The sequence below is a fragment of the Capra hircus genome, chromosome 8, assembly GCF_001704415.2.
Source record: "Capra hircus breed San Clemente chromosome 8, ASM170441v1, whole genome shotgun sequence".
Classification (NCBI taxonomy): domain Eukaryota; kingdom Metazoa; phylum Chordata; class Mammalia; order Artiodactyla; family Bovidae; genus Capra; species Capra hircus.
The window spans coordinates 41505790-41527370 of record NC_030815.1 but is presented as its reverse complement, the minus strand read 5'-3'; the positions used below and the strand labels follow the sequence as shown (position 1 = coordinate 41527370).

Sequence of the window (21581 nt, the reverse complement as noted above, 5' to 3'; positions counted from 1 at the left end):
TCAGCACCACCACAGCCAACAGGGCAATCCTCTTTCTGAACATTCACATGCTGCTCCCTGCAGACAGTGCGGAAGCAGCTTCTGTCACTGAGATGTCTGCAATGACCCCATCTCTGTCTAACACCCTTCAGATGAACAACTGGTATCTATACAGATGATGTGGTTTTAAAACCCTTCCCTTATCCCTTCCCCTACAACCTGCATCACAGACCCAACACCACTTGTCTGCTAGAAATAAAGGAAGGAAAAATAAAAGCAGATCACAGGATCAGAAGTCAGAAAAGTGGGCAGTAATTAAAGAACGAAGAAAATTATTTCATAATGCAGTTTCTACTTTGGTGCAGGTTTTTTCTTCTTTTAAAGAGAATATTCAGTTTTTCAGAGGGCAGATTTAGCCAGGACAATGTATTGATAAGGCAGGACAGATGTATTGATAAGCTGTGCAGAGGTAGTTTCTCCAAAGGGAGAGAGAAAAAGGTGGATATCTTCTGCCTGGGGGAACAGAAGTTCCTGAATAACTGAAGAATTACTATGTAAATAAATTTCTGATCAAATCTAAACACTGCATTGCTGATTTTTCATTTACTATAGGGTTGGCCAAAAAGTTCATTAGAGTTTTTCTGTAGTACTGTATGGAAAAACCCAAACGAACTTTCTGGCCAACCCAAAATCATATGGTCTAGAAAGTCATGCTATCCTAATTTAAGCAGTCTTTTACATGTTTAAAGCAATATTAATTAGTAATATCAAGTAACAAGATTATGGTTTGTATAGGAATAAAGCAACACCCAAATTAGGCTTAACTAAGGCAACTAAAAAATAAATACTGACAGAAAGCACACTTTACACATCTATGTGTGAAATCAAACTTAAATGTTTAAAAATGATATATCCATTTAACTTAAATTCAAGACCATGCAAATTACTTACAGATATGATTATCTGTTTCACAAGTTTCGTATCATCAATACAATCAAAGGCCGCCAGTAAAACCAAGTGGGAATATTGGCCCTGTAGGAATTAGAAACCAGTAAAGGTTAAAAGATACACAGATTCTCCCTTTTCTTTCACCCATGGAGTTACTTTATTAAGGTTATCAACCTGACAACTTATCCAGCATAATAGAAATGGGATAGGTAAAAGTCACTCAAAGAAAAGTGCTCTCTTATCAGGACCTAGTTAATTACATTCTAGCTTGAGTAACAAAAAGAAAGAAACAGATGAGCACATTCTTCAATATCAAATAGCTGAGTCTCATTTTTGAAACTAACCAGATACCTCTCAAAAATAAGTATCCTGTTAATGAATAGCTACTTTAAAATTAAATTCAAAAGAAAATTACAGTCAAAGTGGGAGGGGAAAAAAGGAATATAAAATAATATGTTAAACTATGTGTAGCATTTCAATTATGAAAATAAAAATAAAATAATATATATAAAATATACATAATACACACACAAGAAATCCTGGAAGGAAAAATACTGTCACCTTTGGGTTGAAGGATTACAAATGATTTTTCACTTTCTTTTGAAAAATTACACAATTGCTTTAAAATAATCTTATATAATTAAAATAGAAACACTAAAAAAAACTAGAAGAATATACTTATATACTGCATATGAGAAAAAGATAAAGTGAATTGCTTTTAAAAATTACAGCAGCATGAGACTACATAAATATACATTAGGACTTTCACAACTGTCACTCTTTAAATAACAGAATTATCTTCATAATGCTGACAGTGTTCCAAAGATTTAAAGAATTTCTACTTTATGTTAAAGAAGAGTTTTCAAAGCTTGTGGCATATTTCGTTTCTATCCCAGATGATGGTATCTTTTTTTTTAAACTCTAGAGGTATTTGACTTTTGCTACCAACCAATGGGTTTCCCTGGTGATATATATATATATATATAGAAACAAAATGCTCCCTGAGATTAAGTGAAGGAAACAAAGTAGAGAACACTATGCTTATAGTACACAGCCACTGGTTTTCTGGTTCTTCCACACACGGAAGTGTGTGCAGTGCAAAATATCACTGGGTGAATACAGAAGATGGAACAGAATTCAGGTGAGGAATAGACAATTCTACAATTATAGCTGTAAGTTTTACGACACTTCCTCAGCAACTGACAGAAGTAGATAGTGATAAATAAGTCAGCAAAAAAACATCCATGATCTGAAAACACTACCAATCATTTTGATCTAACTGACATTTATAGAGGACCTCAGCTACACATTCTTTTCAAGACATTAAGATAGACCATATGCTGGGCCATAAAATCAGTCATAAATTTTAAAAGACTGAAATAATACAGAGTATGTCCTAATATATGGAAATTAAACACTTCCAAATAACCCAGAGACCAAACCCATGGACAGTATTAGTTTATCTCACTCCCTCAGAAGCAACTCCTTACGACAAAACAGGCACTGCATTGCTAATTTGTTAACTTTGCAATGCCTTGTGGGGATTTGGTTCTCCAAAGAAAAATTATTGTTGATATAACAAAATTGGAAAACAATCTAACTTTATTACTGAAGGCTGTCTTTTACTATTAATACCTTTCATAACTTTCTTTTTCTTTTGATGTCATTTTATTTTTAAATTTTTCTTTTATATTGGAGTACAATTGATTTACAATGTTGTGTTAGTTTCAGCCGTAGAGCAAAGTGATTCAGTTATATATATACATGGAGTTCTCTGTGCTACATAATAGATCCTTGTCGATTATTCATTCTCTATATAGTAGTGTGTATATGTTAATCCCGAACTCCTAATTTATCCACTCCCCTCCAAATAAGGGAACTTTCCAGTAACATTCCATTTTTATTCATTTCTAAATCAAAATATTCAAATTAAAATGCTATACAAAAAGATTTAATGATGAATCATAAAAATTTCTCACACTTTGAAAACAACTCACTAGAGAATCTCTTACTCCATTTTGTTCCAAGCAAGTTGGCTGCCTTCTACGTGGTTTTGTACTCTCTTCCTAGTCTAGAACCCTACAGAAGATGACAGGTATGTATATAATCTCAGAGCTCTAATTTACCTGAGTTTGAATTATCATTTACTATATCAAGTATTCACTAGATGCCAATAGTGCTTACTGGAATTTTTTACAGGGAAAAGTTGTTGATATCACTCATTTTTAGTTCACCTGCAAATTAGAAGCTATAAAACATAATATAAAAATAATTCAAAAACTAAAAATTAATGCTTATTACTACATATATTTTAGAATTACTATGGAAAATGATTTAGTTTATTTAAATACAGAGATGTTATTTTTTGAGGTAATTATTTCCTCAGAAGAAACACATTTTATATCCTCTAATTTCATTTGAAAAGCTGTTAAAATATCTCCAAAAGATTTCAAAGAATTATAAAACTTAGAACTAAAATTGTCTTTGACCACACTAAAGATTTAATTGAAGAAAAAAGAGAGACAAGTTTCAATTTCTGTTATGTATTTGATGATAATGAAAGCAGGTAACAAGTTTCTGAAACACAGTTTCCCTAGAGACTAAATATTAAGGTCTTCAAAATTATCTAATAAAAATGGAAAACTGCCAAAGTACAATGCCAAATGAAAAACAAACTCATTTTGTATAATAATATGTAAAATTACATGTATATGCATATATTTAGATTATAATGAAATGAAATAACAAGTAATTTTCTTGATAATTTTCTAAATTTTTCTAATTTCCTATAATAGACACAAATGCATTTTACTATTAAAAAGTATTTATGCAGTTTTTATACTTACATTAGCCACCTTTTCAACGTAAGTCTTCATTGTTTTCACAATCACTTTTCTGTCCTTAAAAAAGAAAAATTGTCTCAATGAACTTACAGTTACAGATTTAGTTATAGAATAGATATAGATTAAGGTATTCATAGTTAGAAATTTTATATAATCCTAAACTTCCACTGGAATAGCATACTTTTCATTAGTGAAAACAGTTATTTAGCCAGAACAAAAAAATGCAATATACTATAAGAATTTCTCTCAGAGATACTATAATCTTAGACTTCTTTGTGACATTCCATTGAGACATAAAGATGGAACCATGAAATTATCAGCTGCAAGGCAAGCCTGGTAACACTACCTTCCTTTATACTAAAAACTGAGATCCCTCTTTCAATATCTGAGCTGTCTTCAAATGCATAAAAGTCAAGCATATAGATGGCATTCAATACATTATTTATTGAACAGAAATTAAATTTGTATTAAAAACTGGACAAAGTACAATTGTCCTTTAAAGGAGAACATACCAATTAAGGAAATGAGGATCATTTCTATTAAGCTTCTATAATTAATATGGGTCTGTAGCATTTCCCTCAAAGTACTTAAGACCCAGAGGAGCAATGCATGACTGTACATTTTCTTTTCTTTCCTCTTCCTTCCCAGCACCAAGATCATTAAATAACGAATCAAAGAAACTGACAGGTATCAAAACTTTTAAAAACCCGAACATAAACACTGTTTGGGCTTCCCTGATGGCTCAGTGGTAAAGAAACTGCCTGCAATACAGGAGACACAGGTCCAGTCCCTGGTCGGGAAGATCCCCTGGAGAAAGAAATGGCAACTCACTTCAGTATTCTTGCCTAGAGAATCCCTTGGACAAAGAAGGCTGGCAGGCTACAATCCACTGGGTCACAAAAGAATCGGATGCGACTCAGCAACTAAACAACAAATACTGTGTTTATTTGCTTGATAGATCCCTTCCCATACAATAACAACACAAGGTTTTCAAACTTGAAGACTCCAGCAGAGAAGAAACAAGAGGCTCAAAGAGGAGCCAGTTTCTGTGAAGCCTTGAGGTACAACTTTGCAAAGATAATGCTGTGCACAACAGGGCAAGACCCCAGGGAGACTGAAAATGTCTAGGAGAGGCAATTCCTGACTGACCCTCACCTTGGGCGTGCCATGCCAGAGGCAGTGCATGGCCACTCTGGCGCCATCGTGCGTGTGTGCCAGGTAAACCACTGCTTCTCGGATGGCTTCAATCATTTCCTGGGGAATAAATGCAGTCAGGACTTTGGTTTACTCTTTTTGCTTGTTCACAGTCTGTCTAGTAAGGAGCAGTAATGCACAGAGAATGAAAGGCAGAGAAGTATAGGTATCAAACAACTTAATTTTTAATTCTGTAGACAGGCATGCATACATATAACTGCTTCCTAGAAACATTCTTTTTCTATCAAGAGCAGTAAATGTTGCCCACAGGCAATTTCTATTGAAATACCTGAGTTTCATCAAAGTCTATTCAGAAAAGTATGTATACAGTGGACCCCCGAGCGTGATTTGAACCAGAAAGGTTCACTTACACAGGAATTCTTTTCACTGATATGTACTACAGCACTATACCATCTGCAGTTGGGTAAATCCCCATCCCTGATGGCGTGGGGATGATTACAGGTGGGCTTCTGACTGAGGACAGAGGACAGGAGTGTCAGTACCCCTAACTCCCATACTGTTCAAGGGTTAACCGTATATGTATAGCATATTCTCAATGACTTTTCATAAAAAAAGAAATCTAAGAACTGGGTGTGGTATAAGAAGAGAGCTTTTAACTTAAAAAGCCAGATAAAATAAATAAAATGTTCTTCCAAAAAGTCATATATAATGAGCAGAAAGTCAAAATAATAATTTTGTCTGAAAACGTTTTTCTTTTTTTAGTTTATCAACGGATTACCTCTGGAAATCACATTACTAATTCACCTTTAAGACACTTAAGTAACATTTCTCTTAAGAAAAATTAACCTCTATACTGACTTTTAGACTAGGCCTTCACTTACCTTTTAGTAAAACCCAGTCATTAATGACCTTTTAGTAAAACCCAGTCATTAAAGTATTATGAGGTAATTTTAGCTATTTTTAGTCTTCATTCTCTATTTTCAATGTATATATATATTTTGTAATTATATTTGGAAGACAAGCATATAGGACAAGATGAGTTCTGCCAGCTAATAGCTGCAGGGCCAGTTTAATTCATTCCCAATTTTAAAAATTTATATTAAATAAACACAAAGTCTCCTGCCAGGAAGGAGAAAAGTAGCCTATTTTTATCAATAAGGAACAAAAAATTCCACCCATAACTATCTTACAACCCTTTTCAAGAGTAAAGCTTTCAGCTTACATATCTAAACTTATGAAACTCTTCAAAGCTATCCAGTTGGAAAAGAAAAAGAAAAAAAAAAATAAATAAAAATACCTATCCAGTTGGGGAGTTACACATATATACCAATCATGCTTCTTTCATCTCCAAAGGTTTTTTTTTTTAATCTCTCTATTGAAAATGCCCCAGGGGCCACAAAGATTTGTCTGTTTACTTTATATTCACACTAAGTTCCCAGTGATTTTTTTGGCTATTACTAAAACACATTCAACACTAAAAAGATAGACTTTATGGAATATATTAAAATGATCATTTTCTCAGTTCTGAAAATAAAGTCCTGCCTCAGAAAATCCAGAACTGTGAAATACTGTGCAGGAAACGAGAGCAACCCTTCCAAAGAGAAGCAGTAGCTGCTACGGTCACTGAACTATGTGCTTAGATAGGTGGCTATACTTGGAAAACTATTTTGCATGTCAATTTTGAGAGGGTCAAAATTTCTATGAATGTTCAATCTGGCATATTTGTAAAAAAAAATGTGAATCTCATTATTTGGTTATTGCTTATTATTAGAATGAGAACAAATGGACAATGAATTCACAGTATGATGAAGCAAGCAAAATTCAAGGGACTAAATGAATTCTCATCTATACTCCCATCATTGACTTGAAGGGCAGTGCAATTTACCTTCACTCTCATGTAAGGTCCAGTCTTTCACGGTCCATTTAGTTTTACCTAAGTATCCTCCAGTCACCTTTTAACACCAATGTAATTTCTTTTTTTTCGGTATCAATAAGGGTGAATTTCAAACTCCTTAAATGCTCAATATTCCATGTGTTAGTTAATTTTCTGATTATGTTAAGCTAGAGTATACTCTCTAGATTGTAATTAAAATATGAAAATTCAATGGAACTGATCAGGTCTACTGTCCTTCTAGCAAAAGGCTAAATGGAATTTAGTCTAAATTCCATAGACTAAAAAGTCTAAATGGAAGAAGTAGACTTCTTCAAAGGAAGTAGAGAGCATTAACTTTTCTAAATAAGGAAACAATTCTTTAAAAATTTCAAAAACCAATATACATCAAAGAAGTATTTCACATTTTTACACAGCACTCAATGTTTCAGTTTAAAAACTAAAAGCAAGAACTTACTGATCTTAGCTTTGGGGGTGCATAGGTGAAAAAGTCCAAAAATACTTTATGTACCAGTGAGTGCTTAATCACAGCTTCTCTGAAAACAGAAAAACAGAGTCAGAAATGGTAGTATAATAATACAGAGACAGGTAACCTTGGTTGTCCTAAAATAATCAAAACAACTGAAATGGTTTTAGCAAATGTCATTTGTCATAAATAGATTATCTTCAGCAACACCAAGACTTGAAAAAAACCTTCTGACCTATAAAAATATTAGCGCCATCTACAACCAAGACCAGAATACAAATTTCTAGTACCTAGTCAACAAATATGAAATTATTGTTCAAAACACACTCAATTTTCTAAAATAAAGCCATTAACTTTCTTTTACCCAACAATGGACACGTGATTAGAAATCCACATGTGAACTATATTTTAATGGCTACTTTCTGTCATGCCTTCTTTATAATGTATCCGTTTTACAAAAACATTTCAGGCGTTAAAACCTAAACAGATCAAAACAGTATCAGCAATTGCAACACCACCTAATTGATCCAAGTCTCCTAGTGTGACACATGATGAATTCAGATGTACAGTGTAGGTTAATGATCAGGCACCAAATTTAAGTTCACATGTAATATCCAAGTAGAAGGCAAAAATAAACTGTTCTTAATGGCAAAGCACTGCTCTGAGTGCTTTAGAAATATTAACTCGTTTAATTTTCATTAAACTCTGAAATAAATACTATTATTACAATTATATGGATAGGGAAACTGAGGCACAGAGAAGTTAAGTTGCCCAAGGGCACAGAGTCAGTAATTGAGGAAAGCACCAGGATTCACAACCCAGGAAGTCTGGTTTCAGAGCAATGCCCTAATGCCAAGTAGGCCACATGCATGGACTTTTAAGTCTCACAATCCAATTTATATAGTAGACCGTAACTGGCAAACTATTTACCTTTCCTATGCAAAGGCTACATAAAACTTTCCCCTTTCAAATGCTATTTGTTAATAAAAACAAAAAAAGTTTTCTTACTTTTGGGCCATTGGAGTTAGAATCTGTTTCATTTCATCCATGATAAGCTCTAATTTTTCTGGCTGTATCTCTAATACTTTGTCCAGAGTTGGGTGATCTGCTGACTGCAACAGAAGAAAAATCAAGCCCCTCTAAATTTGATCATGTTTCTCCAACTTTAGAACAAAGAAAATCAATTAGAGTCATTTTACATTAACTTAAATTTTTAATTTCCCATATTTACATAATAAAAGCACCTCTGTGGACACACTCAGAGTAATTCCTGATTGTGTAATTCTCATTTGATTTACACCATTGTACTTACAGGCTAAATAACCAACCAAATCAACAAGCCAGCCAGTAAAGACCTGCCAAGCACTTAACAAGTGCCTATTCACAAGACCAAGGAGTCGGTTAACAAAGTCTTGCCACCATGTGATTAGCTGGATATTCCTAGAGTTACTGTGACAAGGGAGCACTAAGTTCAAGCCAGGAGCTGAACTTGCAGAAGCAACCCAGGAATCAATCCATCTCCCTTGAGATAAATGTGTGCACTTGTGTCTAAGGTCTGAACTAGATCCCTTAACTGTCCTAGTCCCACCACTAACCTTGCAGTACACCCAGGGCTGGGTCTTTCCACTCTGCATCCTTTCCACGTAGGACCCGGAGAAGGGTCATCCACAGCCAACAAGGAGCTCACTGCCCTTCAACCAGGGCTGGTTAGCGGGTGTTTACAAAGCTCCATTAAGAATCTTCCTAGGTCTGTCTGACTACTGTGGCAACAGAAGTCCTGAAGCAGTACACAAGGGTACCTCCAAAGGAGTCACGCAAGCAGTTTTAATTTATAGGGGATTTAAAGATCATGCTCTGGGAAAGAGAAATTTAAGTATGATCCCTTGCTCAATACACCAGAGACAAAATACTCTAAGAGGATAAAGGCCAGGAGACAGTCTCTTAAAGGAACAACCAAAGGAAAAATACACTCTGAATATAGGGCACTAGACGGTAAGGAACAGCACAAAGGAAAAGTAAATCTCGAGGAAAAACCTGTCTGGAGGCATCACCTTGTAAAGCTGGAACGTGTTCCCATAGAGTTCTTCCGTCAGCATGTTCCTCTGCTCCAGGACGGCTTTGTCATTGTAGGCGTACTCCACAATGGCGGACGCTTCTGCATGCCGCAGGAGCTTCCTCACGTGGCCTTTAAAGCTTTGCATTATCTCTGCGATCTGGGCTTTACTCCTAAAGCCGATGTGACCACAGGAAAAGTAAGTGATACAAGGAGAAAGCTGGGTGGCGACAAAACACAAACACTTCTCCTAGGGCTGCTCATCACTATGTGTGGGAGTGGCTACCCCAGAGAAACGCTGTGAGAAGAACTAAATTGCCTTGTATTTCTACCTTGTATTTCCTTGGTTTTTTCCCTCTTTTTGGCCATGCTGTGCAGCTTATGGGAATCTTAGTTCTCCAACCCGGGATTGAACCCAGGCCCTCAGAAGTGAAAGCATGGAATCCTAACCACTGGACCACCAGCAAATTTTCTTTGTGACTTGGGGGGCAGCCCGCCTAGGTTTGAAACCTGGCTCTGCTGACCCGCTCAAAGTGCCTGAGCGAGATACTTAACTGCTCTGTGCTTCAACTGCTTCAGTCATAAAATAGAGAGAATAAGGTTACTGTGAGGATAAATGAGTTAAGACAAACTGAGAACTGTAAGCAGCACATAGTAAGTGCTCAATAAATGTCAGTTCCCATCAGGAAATTGTTTAGCTTGAAAGAAGTTGGGTAGAAGGAGAAAAGGAGAAGGTAAAAGTCAAAGTTGCAGGATAATATGAATAAAACATATTTCAGGATTCTCTTTTAAAACAGGACTTAATCACAAGTATTTCTATTCTATCCTAAAATTATCAAGAGACCAATAATTCTAGTCAGGAATACAGTTTTTAGGAATTTGCCAGCTGGACTGTTTGGTTGTTGGTTAGCATATTTTGGCACATTATTATACTTGGGAGGGCAAGACAAGTATTAATTCCACCTGGTTTAGGAAATCCTCCTATCCTGACATTTCCTAACCCACTCACCCTGCTTAGGTCTACTCACCTGCCCCTCCCACCACTCCAACCTCTAAATAACTAGTGACTAATTACAAGCTCATTATAACCATTTCTCTTCTTCCAGGACTTCAAGATATACTTGTAAGGTCAATGAAGGTAATACTACCTTTTACATTATTTCAATAACTGCTTTTTAAGACCATACTCCTTGCAAACATTACCAGCATCTGCTTAAGGCTACTATTATGGTCACAGATTTTTAAGAAACATTTATTTGCACACAATAGGTTATCTAAATCTTAAAAAAAAGTATTAAAATATTTTATAAATAAAAAAACTCACCCATACATGAGAAACTTCTTAACAATATTTCTGGAATATTTAGCTTTACTTAACTCAACCAAATCACCTGAAAAACAAAATACATTACAATGATTGGGTAACCTCCAGAAACAAGGAGAGAACTGAACGCACAATCCTTGGAACACAAACAAATAGCTCCTTATTTGTCCCAGGCAAAAAAACAAACAAAAACAGAAAAGGTCCTGCAGAGGACACTGCTATTCCTCAACAGAATTCTTTTTCAACACAGTGTTGAGTATTTCAAGAGAAAACAAGCAACTTTATACCAATGATTACAAAATACATATAAGAAATACCTCGCAGTTCTTCAAAAGCCTGTTTCCTTTGTTCTTCATTGCCAAACTGAATGTAACACTGGATCACACGAGTTGAATCGTGCGCAAATGCAATCTGTAGGAAAACAGTTGGGGCCTTTAGACAAATTCTCCCTGAAAATGTATGTTTCTATCATATAATGTTGTATTGCTCCCTCTTTTTACAACTCCTTGTGAAAAAAAAAAAGGGTCTTCATGGCTAATCAGATCTACGTTACTTGGGAGTAAAATTCTTAATTTAATTGTTCAGAGTGGCACTCTTTGGTTTTGCTGGCTACTGTATGGCATTGAGATAGGACTGGATTTAACTATTTTGTAAGATTTTATCATTATAATTAAAACCAAAGCAAATCTGTACAGTGATTATACATACTGTACTTCTCATTTCTCTGACAGTTACTTTCCCTAGAAGAGGAATTTTCCAGTGCAAAAATTCTATTACGCTATGATTTTTTAATATAAATGATCTAGGAATGTTTGGCTCTGGCAACCAAAGTCTTCCTACATAAATAATTATATCCAGATACACACTGGCAATTACATTATGAGCTAATCACTCCATTTCTCACATTTTCATTATAATTCCTGAATACACATCCAGTTATATTCCTAGAAAAGTATTTCAAATCTGATTCTCTAACCTTAACCTCCTCACAACTACTGGATGGATTAGATCCTCATTGATGGACTTTCCGATCAATTTTCTAAAGCAATAACCACAGATAATCAGTCATGCACTATTACTTTTTATATACTAGTCTATTTTAATAGTGCTTATTACCTGTTGCTAAGTCTGTCTTTAAATTTTTAAATTCTAACAAATCAGAAGGTAAAAGTGTATCTTCATCAAAGTCAGATTGCAGACTGCAGAAGAATTTGCTTAAGGGAGATCTGTATAGATATTTTTGAAAAAATTTAAAAAATAATTTTTAAAAATCAATCTAAGATTTCCCTGGTGGTCCAGTGGCTAAGAATCCACCTGCCAATGCAGGCGACATGGGTTCAATCCCAGGTCTGGGAAGATCCCACACACTGTGGGACAATTAGGCCTGTGTGTGACAATTACTGAGCCTGTGTTCTAGAGCTGAGAGGGGCTACTACTGAAGCCCATGTGCCTAGAGCCTGTGCTCTGCAACGAGAGCAGTCACTGCAACGAGAAGCCTTTGCACCACCACTACAGTAGCCCCTGTGTGTCCCAACTAGAGAAAGCTCAGGTACAGCAATGAAGACCCAGTGCAGCCATAAACAAATAAATAAATATATTATTTTTTTAAATTAGGCTGTTTTGTGCATATATTGATTACCTACTATGCAACCAATGTATGTGGTTTAAATTATTTTTCCGATGTAGATTTTAAAGTGAGTTGGTGTTATTAGATATTTATAGGTTAAAGTAAGTTTATGTGAAATTAAGAAACTTGCTATCCTTACGACTCTGGAATGAATATCTTTGAGCCCAGATGCTGTTGTTCTCCACTCCCTGCCCACCCCACCATTTGCCATGCAGTAATGGGGCCAGATGCCATGATCTTGGTTTTTTTAATATTTAGTTTTAAGCCGGTTCTTTCACTCTCCTCCTTCACCTTCATCAAGAGGCTCTTTAGCTTCTCCTGGCTTTCTGCCATTAGAGTGGTATCATCCACATATCTGAGGTTGTTGATGTTTCTCCTGCCTATCTTGATTCCAGCCTGTAACTCATCCAGCCTGCCATTTCTCATGATGTGCTCAGCGTATATCACATCTCATGATGTGACAGCAGACAGCCCTGTCATACTCCTTTCATAACCTTGAACCAATTAGTTGTTCCATACTTGCTTCTTGTTCCATACCGCATACACATTTCTCAGGAGACAGGTAGGATGATCTGGTATTTCCATCTCTTTAAGAGCTTTCCAGTTTGTTATGACCCACACAGTCAAAGGCTTCAGCGTAGTCAATGAAACAGAGGTAGATGTTTTTCTGGAATTCCCGATCTCTATGATCCAGAAAATGTTGGCAATTTTGTCTCTGATTCTTCTTCCTTTCCTAAACCCTGCTTGGACATCTGGAAATTCTTGGTCCACATAATGCTGAAGCCTAGCATGCAAAATTTTAAGCATGACCTTACTAGCATGGGAGATGAGTGCAACTGTCTGATGTTAGGACATTCTGGAGTATTACTCCTCTTGGGAACTGGGATGAGGATTGACCTTTTCCAGTCCTGTGGCCACTGCTGGGTCTTCCAGATTTGCTGACATATTGAATGTAACACTTTGATGGCATCATCCTTTAGGGTTTTGAATAGTTTTACTGGCATTCCATCATATTCACCAGCTTTACTAACAGCAGCGCTTCCTAAGGCCCACTTGACTTTGCTCTCCAGAATGTCTGGCTCTGGGTGACTGACCACATCATCACAGCAATCTGGTTCACTTAGATCTTTTTGTACCGTTCTTCCGTGTATTCTTTCCAACACTTCTTGATCTCTTCAATGTCTACTAGGTCTCCACCGCTTCTGTTGTTTATTGTGCCCATCTTTGGGTAAAATATTCCTTTGATATTTCCAGTTTTCCTGAAGAGATCTCTAGTCTTTCCCCTTCTGTTGCTTTCTTCTAGTTTCAAGTACAGTTCATTGAAGAAGGCGTTCTTGTCTCTCTGTGCTGTTTTCTGGAAATCTGTGTTTAGTTGGATATGCTATTCCCTTTCTCCCTTGCTTCTCGCTTCTCTTCTTTCTTTAGCTATTCATAAGGCCTCCTCAGATGACCACTTTGCTGTCTTGCTTTTCTTTTTCTTTGGGATGGTTTTGTTCACTGCCTCCTGTACAATATTACGGACCTCCATCCATAGTTCTTCAGGTACGCTGTTTACCAGTTCTAATCCCTTGTCTAATAGGGATGAAGACTAAGCTACAGGATACAAAGTATGCACTGGTTACCATAACTGCTGGCCCACAGTTCAGTTCAGTCGCTCAGTCGTGTCCGACTCTTTGCGACCCCATGAATCACAGCACGCCAGGCCTCCCTGTTCATCACCAACTCCCGGAGTTCACTCAGACTCATGTCCATCGAGTCCGTGATGCCATCCAGCCATCTCATCCTCGGTCGTCCCTTTCTCCTACTGCCCCCAATCCCTCCCAGCATCAGAGTCTTTTCCAATGAGTCAACTCTTCGCATGAGGTGGCCAAAGTACTGGAGTTTCAGCTTTAGCGTCATTCCCTCCAAAGAAATCCCAGGGTTGATCTCCTTCAGAATGGACTGGTTGGATCTCCCTGCAGTCCAAGGGACTCTCAAGAGTCTTAGAATAAATGGGCTGTCTTGTCTAAAGGCATAGATTAACTCCCAAATCCATGGGCATCAGTAGTAACAATAACCTAAGGGTAAATGAGAAGGATCTTAAGCGTGCATTATTTATAAATTTAGCATAGGAGGTTACTGTTAGAGATGAGTAGTTCTATCCTAAAAAGATCTTGCTGGCTTTAAGAAAGCAGCAGCTGGAAACTTGCTATTGGAAGACAGTCCTTCAAATTTCAATACAGCGTTTGTTTAGACCTATGTACATGGTACGACAAAGGCAGGCCCTCAGGGTCTCCAAAGATACTGAGTCTGTTGGCTTACAAGTGAGTATCACTAAAAGTGTAAAAGTGTTAGCCATTTAGTCGTCTCCAACTCAGCAACCCCATGGACTGTTGCCCATCCGGTTCCTCAGTTCATGGAATTCTCCAGGCAAGAATACTGGAGTGGGTAGCTGTTCCCTTCTCCTGGGATTGAAACCACATCTCCTGCATTGGCAGGTTGGATTCTTTACCGTCTGCGAGCCATCAGGGAAGCCCAAATATCACTAAGTATTTATCCAAATACACAAGAATCAATAGAAGTTTACTCTAAAACAGGATTAAATAGCAATAATGAAAATCACTTTAAAACTCCCAAATCTACTTTATTTTAAAGATCCTTTGCACAATGCTTATAAAAGCAAGGAAGAAAGTAATATATTTGCTTTGCACACTCAAAATAGCCAGCATTTAGAACTACAGAGTTCATAGTAAAAGATTCTAACAAACACTGTTGAACTAATAAATTCCCTGAGATAACTTTAAGAGAACACTGAGTGAGTGAAAGTCACTCAGTTGTGTCTGACTCTTGGAGATGCCATGGACTATATAGTCCAGGGAATTCTCCAGGCCAGAATATTGGAGTGGGTAGCCTTTCCCTTCTCCAGGGGATATTCCCAATCCAGGAAATCAAACCCAGGTCCCCCACATTGCAGGCAGATTCTTTAACAGCCAAGCCAAGAGAACACTGATTTATTTTAAAATGAACAGCCAAATATTTGATAGTCTTTTTGCAATTTCCCAGCAGTAAGGTCTCTATTAAATTTTTCAGAGAGATTATAAAAGGTATTTGAAAACTAAAGCCAAATACATTAAAAACAGAAACAATTTCATCTGTAATAAATAATCAACTACCCTTTACTGAGAGTGAGTCAATTTAGTTCTTAAAATTGCAACTATGAGTACGCCCTACTTACAGTTTTAATCTTCCCTTGAATCAACTTCTGCAAATCACTCATTAACTTCACTCGTTTCTCTTTGTCACAATCTTTTCTATAAAAGAGGCAGGGAACATAGCCTAAGTAAAGACTTTATTTTAAACACACAAAACTAAAAATCATACCAGTGTACGTTCATGCAGTTCAGTATGATCTTCCCTTCGAAGAAAGCAAATCTTTGACGTTGAAATTACTATTCCAGAGCAGCTAGAGAAAGTAATTTTCTCAAAGGCAGAAACTCATTTCACAAGGTATAATTTCATGCATCAATCTAAATCTTAACAGCCAGAACTTCAAAGCAAAGCAAATAATAAAACAAGTCCACATACTCAAGTATTTCAAAACCTAGACAAAAAGAACTATCCTCCATTTTCTCAGAAATTTCTCGGGAAGGACATCAAATCCATTTTAACTCTCATACAGTTTCCTAAGCAGATCTTGATGCCATCCTAATGATTCCACACATTTCTGTAAAGGGCACACATCCAGACAGTGATGCCTTTCCTGGAGTGTTATGAAAACGCCCTAAATAATCGAAGTGCTATGTCATTTATTTTAGGACATCTCACTATTTGCAAAGTACACTGTTACTCCTCCATCATCTCCAAGGGCTTAATAAAGACGTCATTACCTTCTTAAGATCTCCCAGATCTGCTTTGCCCGAATGACGATGTCATAGTTGGTTTTATCACTGAGTTGCCTGCTCTGCTTTAGTTCTTTCTTCTTTTTTTTGAATTCATCCCATTTGGGTTTCTTGGCTGCTGACTCTAGTCATTACAGAAATTATTTTCAATTACACTTAACATTCTCAGTGCCATAAACACAGAGCAAATTTGTACCTATGGCAATTAGTAATCAAGATCAATACTCATTGTGGGAACTAGAAGGGGGAAAATCATTCCCTATCAACTTAAACTTTATTTCATTTTCCGAGCAGTTTACACATTTTAAATTTGGTTGACACCAACCGTTCATTCACTCAACAAATTGATTCTTAATAGGACACCTATTAAGAAAAAAAAAAAGGCAAACTAAAAGGATTATAAAAGCAATTAAAAATTTTTAAGCATCTTTTTGCATTGTGAAAATAAAATTTTACTTTAGAACATAAACATCACTGGACGTTAGGTATAGTCAGTTCTCAATGAAAACAGAAATTAGTCCAAGTTAACATAGGAAAAACAATAGTCACAAATTCACTATTCTGAATGCTGTTACATATTAAGTAATTTTTACAACAGCTCTGTGAGGTGGGTATTGTTATTATTCCCTCTCATGTCAGGGAAAGAAAGATACTGGGCAGATAAGCTCCCTATCCAAGGTCACGTAACTCCTAAGTGGCAGAGACAGGATGTAAACCCAGATATGGCTCTGAAACTTTATTCTCTGCTGTCTGTTACTCATGACAATGCACAGTGAAATTTTCTAAGTTCTCTACAATTAGGGTCATGCTATAAAAGTATCTTTCTACTGCTTATTTTTTTATCTTCACAATCTAAGCAACTTATTAATTGAATTTTTAAAAAAATCCCGGTGAGACCAAACAAAGAACAACTTAATAAGATGGGTATTATTTACATGAGTACCCTGCAAAGAACCCTTAGGAGAATTAGTTATTTCTAGATATTGCCCCTTCTCTGAGTAGAAAATATATTCAAAAAACAAAATTCTCCTATAATCTTAAAACCTAGAGACTAAAATTTCATTTCCTTCTTGTCTTCTCCCTCCACACATATTTTATATTAATTTCCTTGATATCTTTACTTAAACATTATTATACTATAAGTATTCTTCCATGAAACTAAATATTCCTCAAGAATGTAATTTTTAATGGCATATCATATACTACAATGCATTTTACTCCCCTTACTGCTCACTTACTTATTCCCAATCTAGTAACAGAGGATTACAGGCAACAGAGGTATATTTACTATTAATATTAGGACATCATGTACTATACAGCAGAGGATAGTAACTGATCCACAGTTCATTTAATTGTAAAAATATCTGGGCACCCTTGACATATGCCATGTTGGGCTGCAGTAGATATAACCAATTTTGGGAATGACTAGTATCCAGTCCCCCTCAGTTGCTGGTATTAAAATGAGAAAATCAGAGTTCCACTTTGAGATGCGGGGAACTTATCTCCTATAAAAGGAACGAGAGCCACTCTTTAATGCGTGTGTACTTAAAATGCAGGTATCAAGAATGTCAGTGTAGGGACGTCCCTGGTGGTCCAGTGGTTAAGAATCCTCCTTCTGATGAAAGGAACATGGGTTCGATCCCTGGTCAGGGAATCCCACGTGCTGTTGGGCAACTAAGCCTGTGAGCTGTAACTGGATAGCTCATGCTCTCTAGAACATGGGCTGCAACAAGAGAAGCTCGCACATCACAATAAAGACCCAGCACAGCCAAAAAATTAGAAAATTAAAAAAAAAAAAAGAATACCAGTGTGGAAAGGAAGAATTAGGATCTATGAGAGAAGCAAGGTAAGAGTAGATAAGCAATAGAAACTGGAAGAAAAGCGGAAAAGAGAAAAGGGCTAGACAATGAAAAAATCCTTCAGGCCTCATGAGAAATAATGAAAATTTCCCTCCTTTCCTCTCTCCCTACATCTCTGTCTTAAGGCTGCTGTCCCTCCAGTGAGCAACCCTAGGCAGAGCAGAGAGCAAGGACCAGGGCTTAAGGACTGGACTAAGAAGGCCCTTCGGCAGTGGTCTCAGTTGGCAGCAAAAGGGCAGTGTCTGAAAGGGAATGAAAGACAGCAGAGAAAGTCTCCTGACGCTGCACAGAAGGCACCTGCAGGTCAGCAAGACGCACAGCAAGGGCAGGTTGTACAACAGACAGCAATGCTCTGAGTTAGAGACCACCCCTTGAACATCATCATGATGAAGAGAGTAGTAGTTTTTTTCAACAGACAAAGAAGAGCCTGGCCAACACTTCTGATCAGTTAGCAACCTAGCCTGCACCAGTTCAAGTCAAATCTATTACGTGTATTATATACCTTCTCTGGAACGGTTTACCAGGTCTGAGCCATATGATAAGCTGATACTCTTAGAATGGCCTAAGCTCTGTGAGAGCAGTATCTACATGTTTCTCGTTCACCAGGACACTGGTTGCTTAAGGCTGGCTTCCACACTGATTACCTGGGGCTTGTACCCTCACTGGTTATTAATTTCTTTTCACTGTCTCTTGATGACAATGTGCAGAAAACTCAAGTATTTGCTAAATGAATGAGTTCATTAATGTTAGCCTACAGAAAGGAATGCTTCATTGAGATTCCAATGTATAAAGCCCATTACTACTTAGCCTAACTCCACAGCCAGGGGAATTTAGAAAGGGCCTAGGAATTCTAAGCACTAGAGGAAAATTTTGTAAAAATAAATAAGACACTAATAGCAACTCTGGAAAATAAAAATGAAGACACCAGTAGCAACTCTGGAAAATGGAGAAGATGCTTTCTGTTGTTTATTTAATCCCATCTACTACCTTCCCATCTCCACCAGAGATACTGCCTGTCACGGAACAAGAACAGGAGGTCTCTAACAGACTTCATGAGTCCCTGCGCACAATGGTTCGTTCAGGTCAGTTCAGGTCAGTCGCTCAGTTGTGTCCAACTCTGCGACCACATGAACTGCAGCATGCCAGGCCTCCCTGTCTGTCACCAGCTCCCAGAGCCTACCCAAACTCATGTCCATTGAGTCGGTGATGCCATCCAACCATCTCATTCTCTGTCGTCCCCTTCTCCTCCTGCTCTCAATCTTTCCCAGCATCAGGGTCTTTTCAAATGAGTCAGGCCTTCACATCAGGCAGGCCGAGGCTTCTGCAAAAACCATGCTGAAGAAATCAGTGCTTACCATCACTTTTACTGTCTGGCTGGAATTTCCTCTTCTGGTTGAATTTATTTGCCTGCTGGAATTTGTTCTTTGGTATTCTATCCCCTTGCTGCTTATTCTTGAACTGCTTCACACCTTTTTTCCCAGGTTTTGTGGCCGTTTTCTCAAAGTTCTTAGATGTGATTTTAGGGCCACCTTCCTTAACAACTTTTTTGGGGAATGTCTTTGAAGAACCTGAATCTAGTGACAATAATAAACAGTTATTAGTTCAATGATCCTGGGCCTGGATCTTTTATCCACTGGGCTGTATTTGTTACAGAAAATTACACATTTTTTAGTGAAACATACTTTGTCCTTCTCCCAAAATGGAGCAAAGAAGGACTTAAAAAATTACAACAAAATTTAAAAACTTCCTCTGATTATAAAATTATAAAATAAGTTCATTATAGAAAACCTACAAAGTATAGAAATACATAGTATAAACTACTCATAATTCTAGAGATAACCCACTACTGTCAGTTAGATGTATTTCTGTTTTAAGCACAAATCATAAGATGAGATATTATTTATGTCTTCGTGTGTGTGTATTTTGGGGGTTAACGACATAATAGGAGTCTAAGAATAAAATGAACATTTGGAACTTAGAAGGTACATCATATAGACAAATTCAAAGTGTTTATATCTCAAAATTTCTAGCTGAAAGAAAAAAAAACATAATAAAGACTGCTTAGGAAATTAGTCCCTGACTTTTCTAGTTTGCAATACTGACACCTGATGGAATAGTAAAGACATCACAATTAGTAACCCTAAAGATCTGGCTTGCCAGTAAACATATTCATCACTCATACCCAGTGACACTTGGTCCACTATTGTAATCCTAACTCAAACCCATGAATAGCTTGGAATCTGCTACATCCCCTCTCATCCCACCAAACCCTCCCTCCAAGAGACAAAACCACCACAAGGGAAGCATGTTTTGAGTATCTTACCATTGTTTTTATGAAATTTGCTTTTTTCTTGTGACGTCTTTGTACCTTTACCTGTTATTTTTTTTTTCCCTTTGACTTCCATTATAGCAACTCTGGAAAACAAAAACAAAATCCAGAAATGATCACTAAATTGCTCTCATCCAATAAAGGTCCTTAGTCGTCACTGCCCCATTTACTCCTTGACCACAGATGCTAGACAAATTATCTGTGTCCATGAGGAGTCCAGGAACTACACAATCACTATTTCTAAGACTGAAAAAGTAAAACTAGACACCCATACAGAAACTAAGAACACACACCTTGACTAGTGAGTGATGTTTTGGAGGCAACATTATAGTGACAGTAAAGGTTACAAATAAATCATTATTTACACTAAGCATGCTACAACTGTCAGTGTTTGCATTTCTTATAACAGTGGGAGGATTTTTGTGACAAGAAACTGACAATATTACCATTTCCCCAACCAGGAACAAACAATACACTACACTTAATCACATTCAAATTTAATGAAATAATACAAAATATTATCTAAAAGTTCCCTATGTAACCCAATATAGCTAAAACAAAAAACAACTTCAAATGTTTGTTATTCTTTAAGAGGCAACAGATGATTTTCAAAGACCTCCAAGATGAGACTGTTGACATCCGGAATATTTCATTTTAAAGGAAACTGGCTAGCAGGTTATTTCTGGATTGAGACCCCCACTGTGCACAGGGCAAATAACAGATAACCCTTCAGCTGCCCAATGCTCCTGAAAGCAGAATATTTCAAGAACAAAAGTTACTATGCGTTATTTGTCTATTTCTGTACCTTCCAAAGTTGCATGTTCAACTCATTTCAAAATATCTAAAGCTGACCCTCTAGGGTAGATGTTAGGAATCCCTGACAATTCCAGATATTTCTAGACAAGAACTGTCCATTAAAGAACAACACATTTCTCAAAATATTAACAGGTACACGAAAAAAGGTTCTGGAGTGAAAGGCATTTGGGAAACACTTAAATGAAAATAATTAATGAAGCTTCTTTAAGGAAAATCAGATTCTTAGATTCTTTTAATTTGCTAATTTAAGCCATTAATCACCAAGCACAAGCTAAAGTAAGCATGATTTTCCAATCACGTTGATCCACTTTTTCCTGGAACATCACAAGGGACCAGCAGGGTCCCAAAGAACACTCTGGAAAATGAATGGCCTCTGACTTAGTTTCCTTCAGTCATTTGTAACTGCACAGTTC

At 36.9% G+C, this 21581-nt stretch overlaps 1 protein-coding gene across 2 annotated transcripts in view; it reads right to left on the bottom strand.

Moving 5' to 3' along the window:
* The window catches only part of PUM3 (pumilio RNA binding family member 3), a 40521-nt gene that overhangs the window by 15758 nt on the left and 3182 nt on the right, over positions 1 to 21581 (bottom strand). For both annotated transcript variants that reach the window (XM_005683705.2, XM_013965954.2), the window contains exons 2-13: positions 20347 to 20438; positions 19379 to 19597; positions 16153 to 16288; positions 15501 to 15576; positions 10977 to 11070; positions 10660 to 10726; positions 9334 to 9508; positions 8291 to 8394; positions 7274 to 7352; positions 4926 to 5024; positions 3774 to 3827; positions 931 to 1011 (exon numbers count right to left, since the gene is read on the bottom strand). In XM_005683705.2, coding sequence (XP_005683762.2) covers positions 931 to 1011; positions 3774 to 3827; positions 4926 to 5024; positions 7274 to 7352; positions 8291 to 8394; positions 9334 to 9508; positions 10660 to 10726; positions 10977 to 11070; positions 15501 to 15576; positions 16153 to 16288; positions 19379 to 19597; positions 20347 to 20428 — 1266 coding nt within the window. In that variant the 5' untranslated portion in view covers positions 20429 to 20438. The remainder of the gene's footprint in view (positions 1 to 930; positions 1012 to 3773; positions 3828 to 4925; positions 5025 to 7273; positions 7353 to 8290; positions 8395 to 9333; positions 9509 to 10659; positions 10727 to 10976; positions 11071 to 15500; positions 15577 to 16152; positions 16289 to 19378; positions 19598 to 20346; positions 20439 to 21581) is intronic.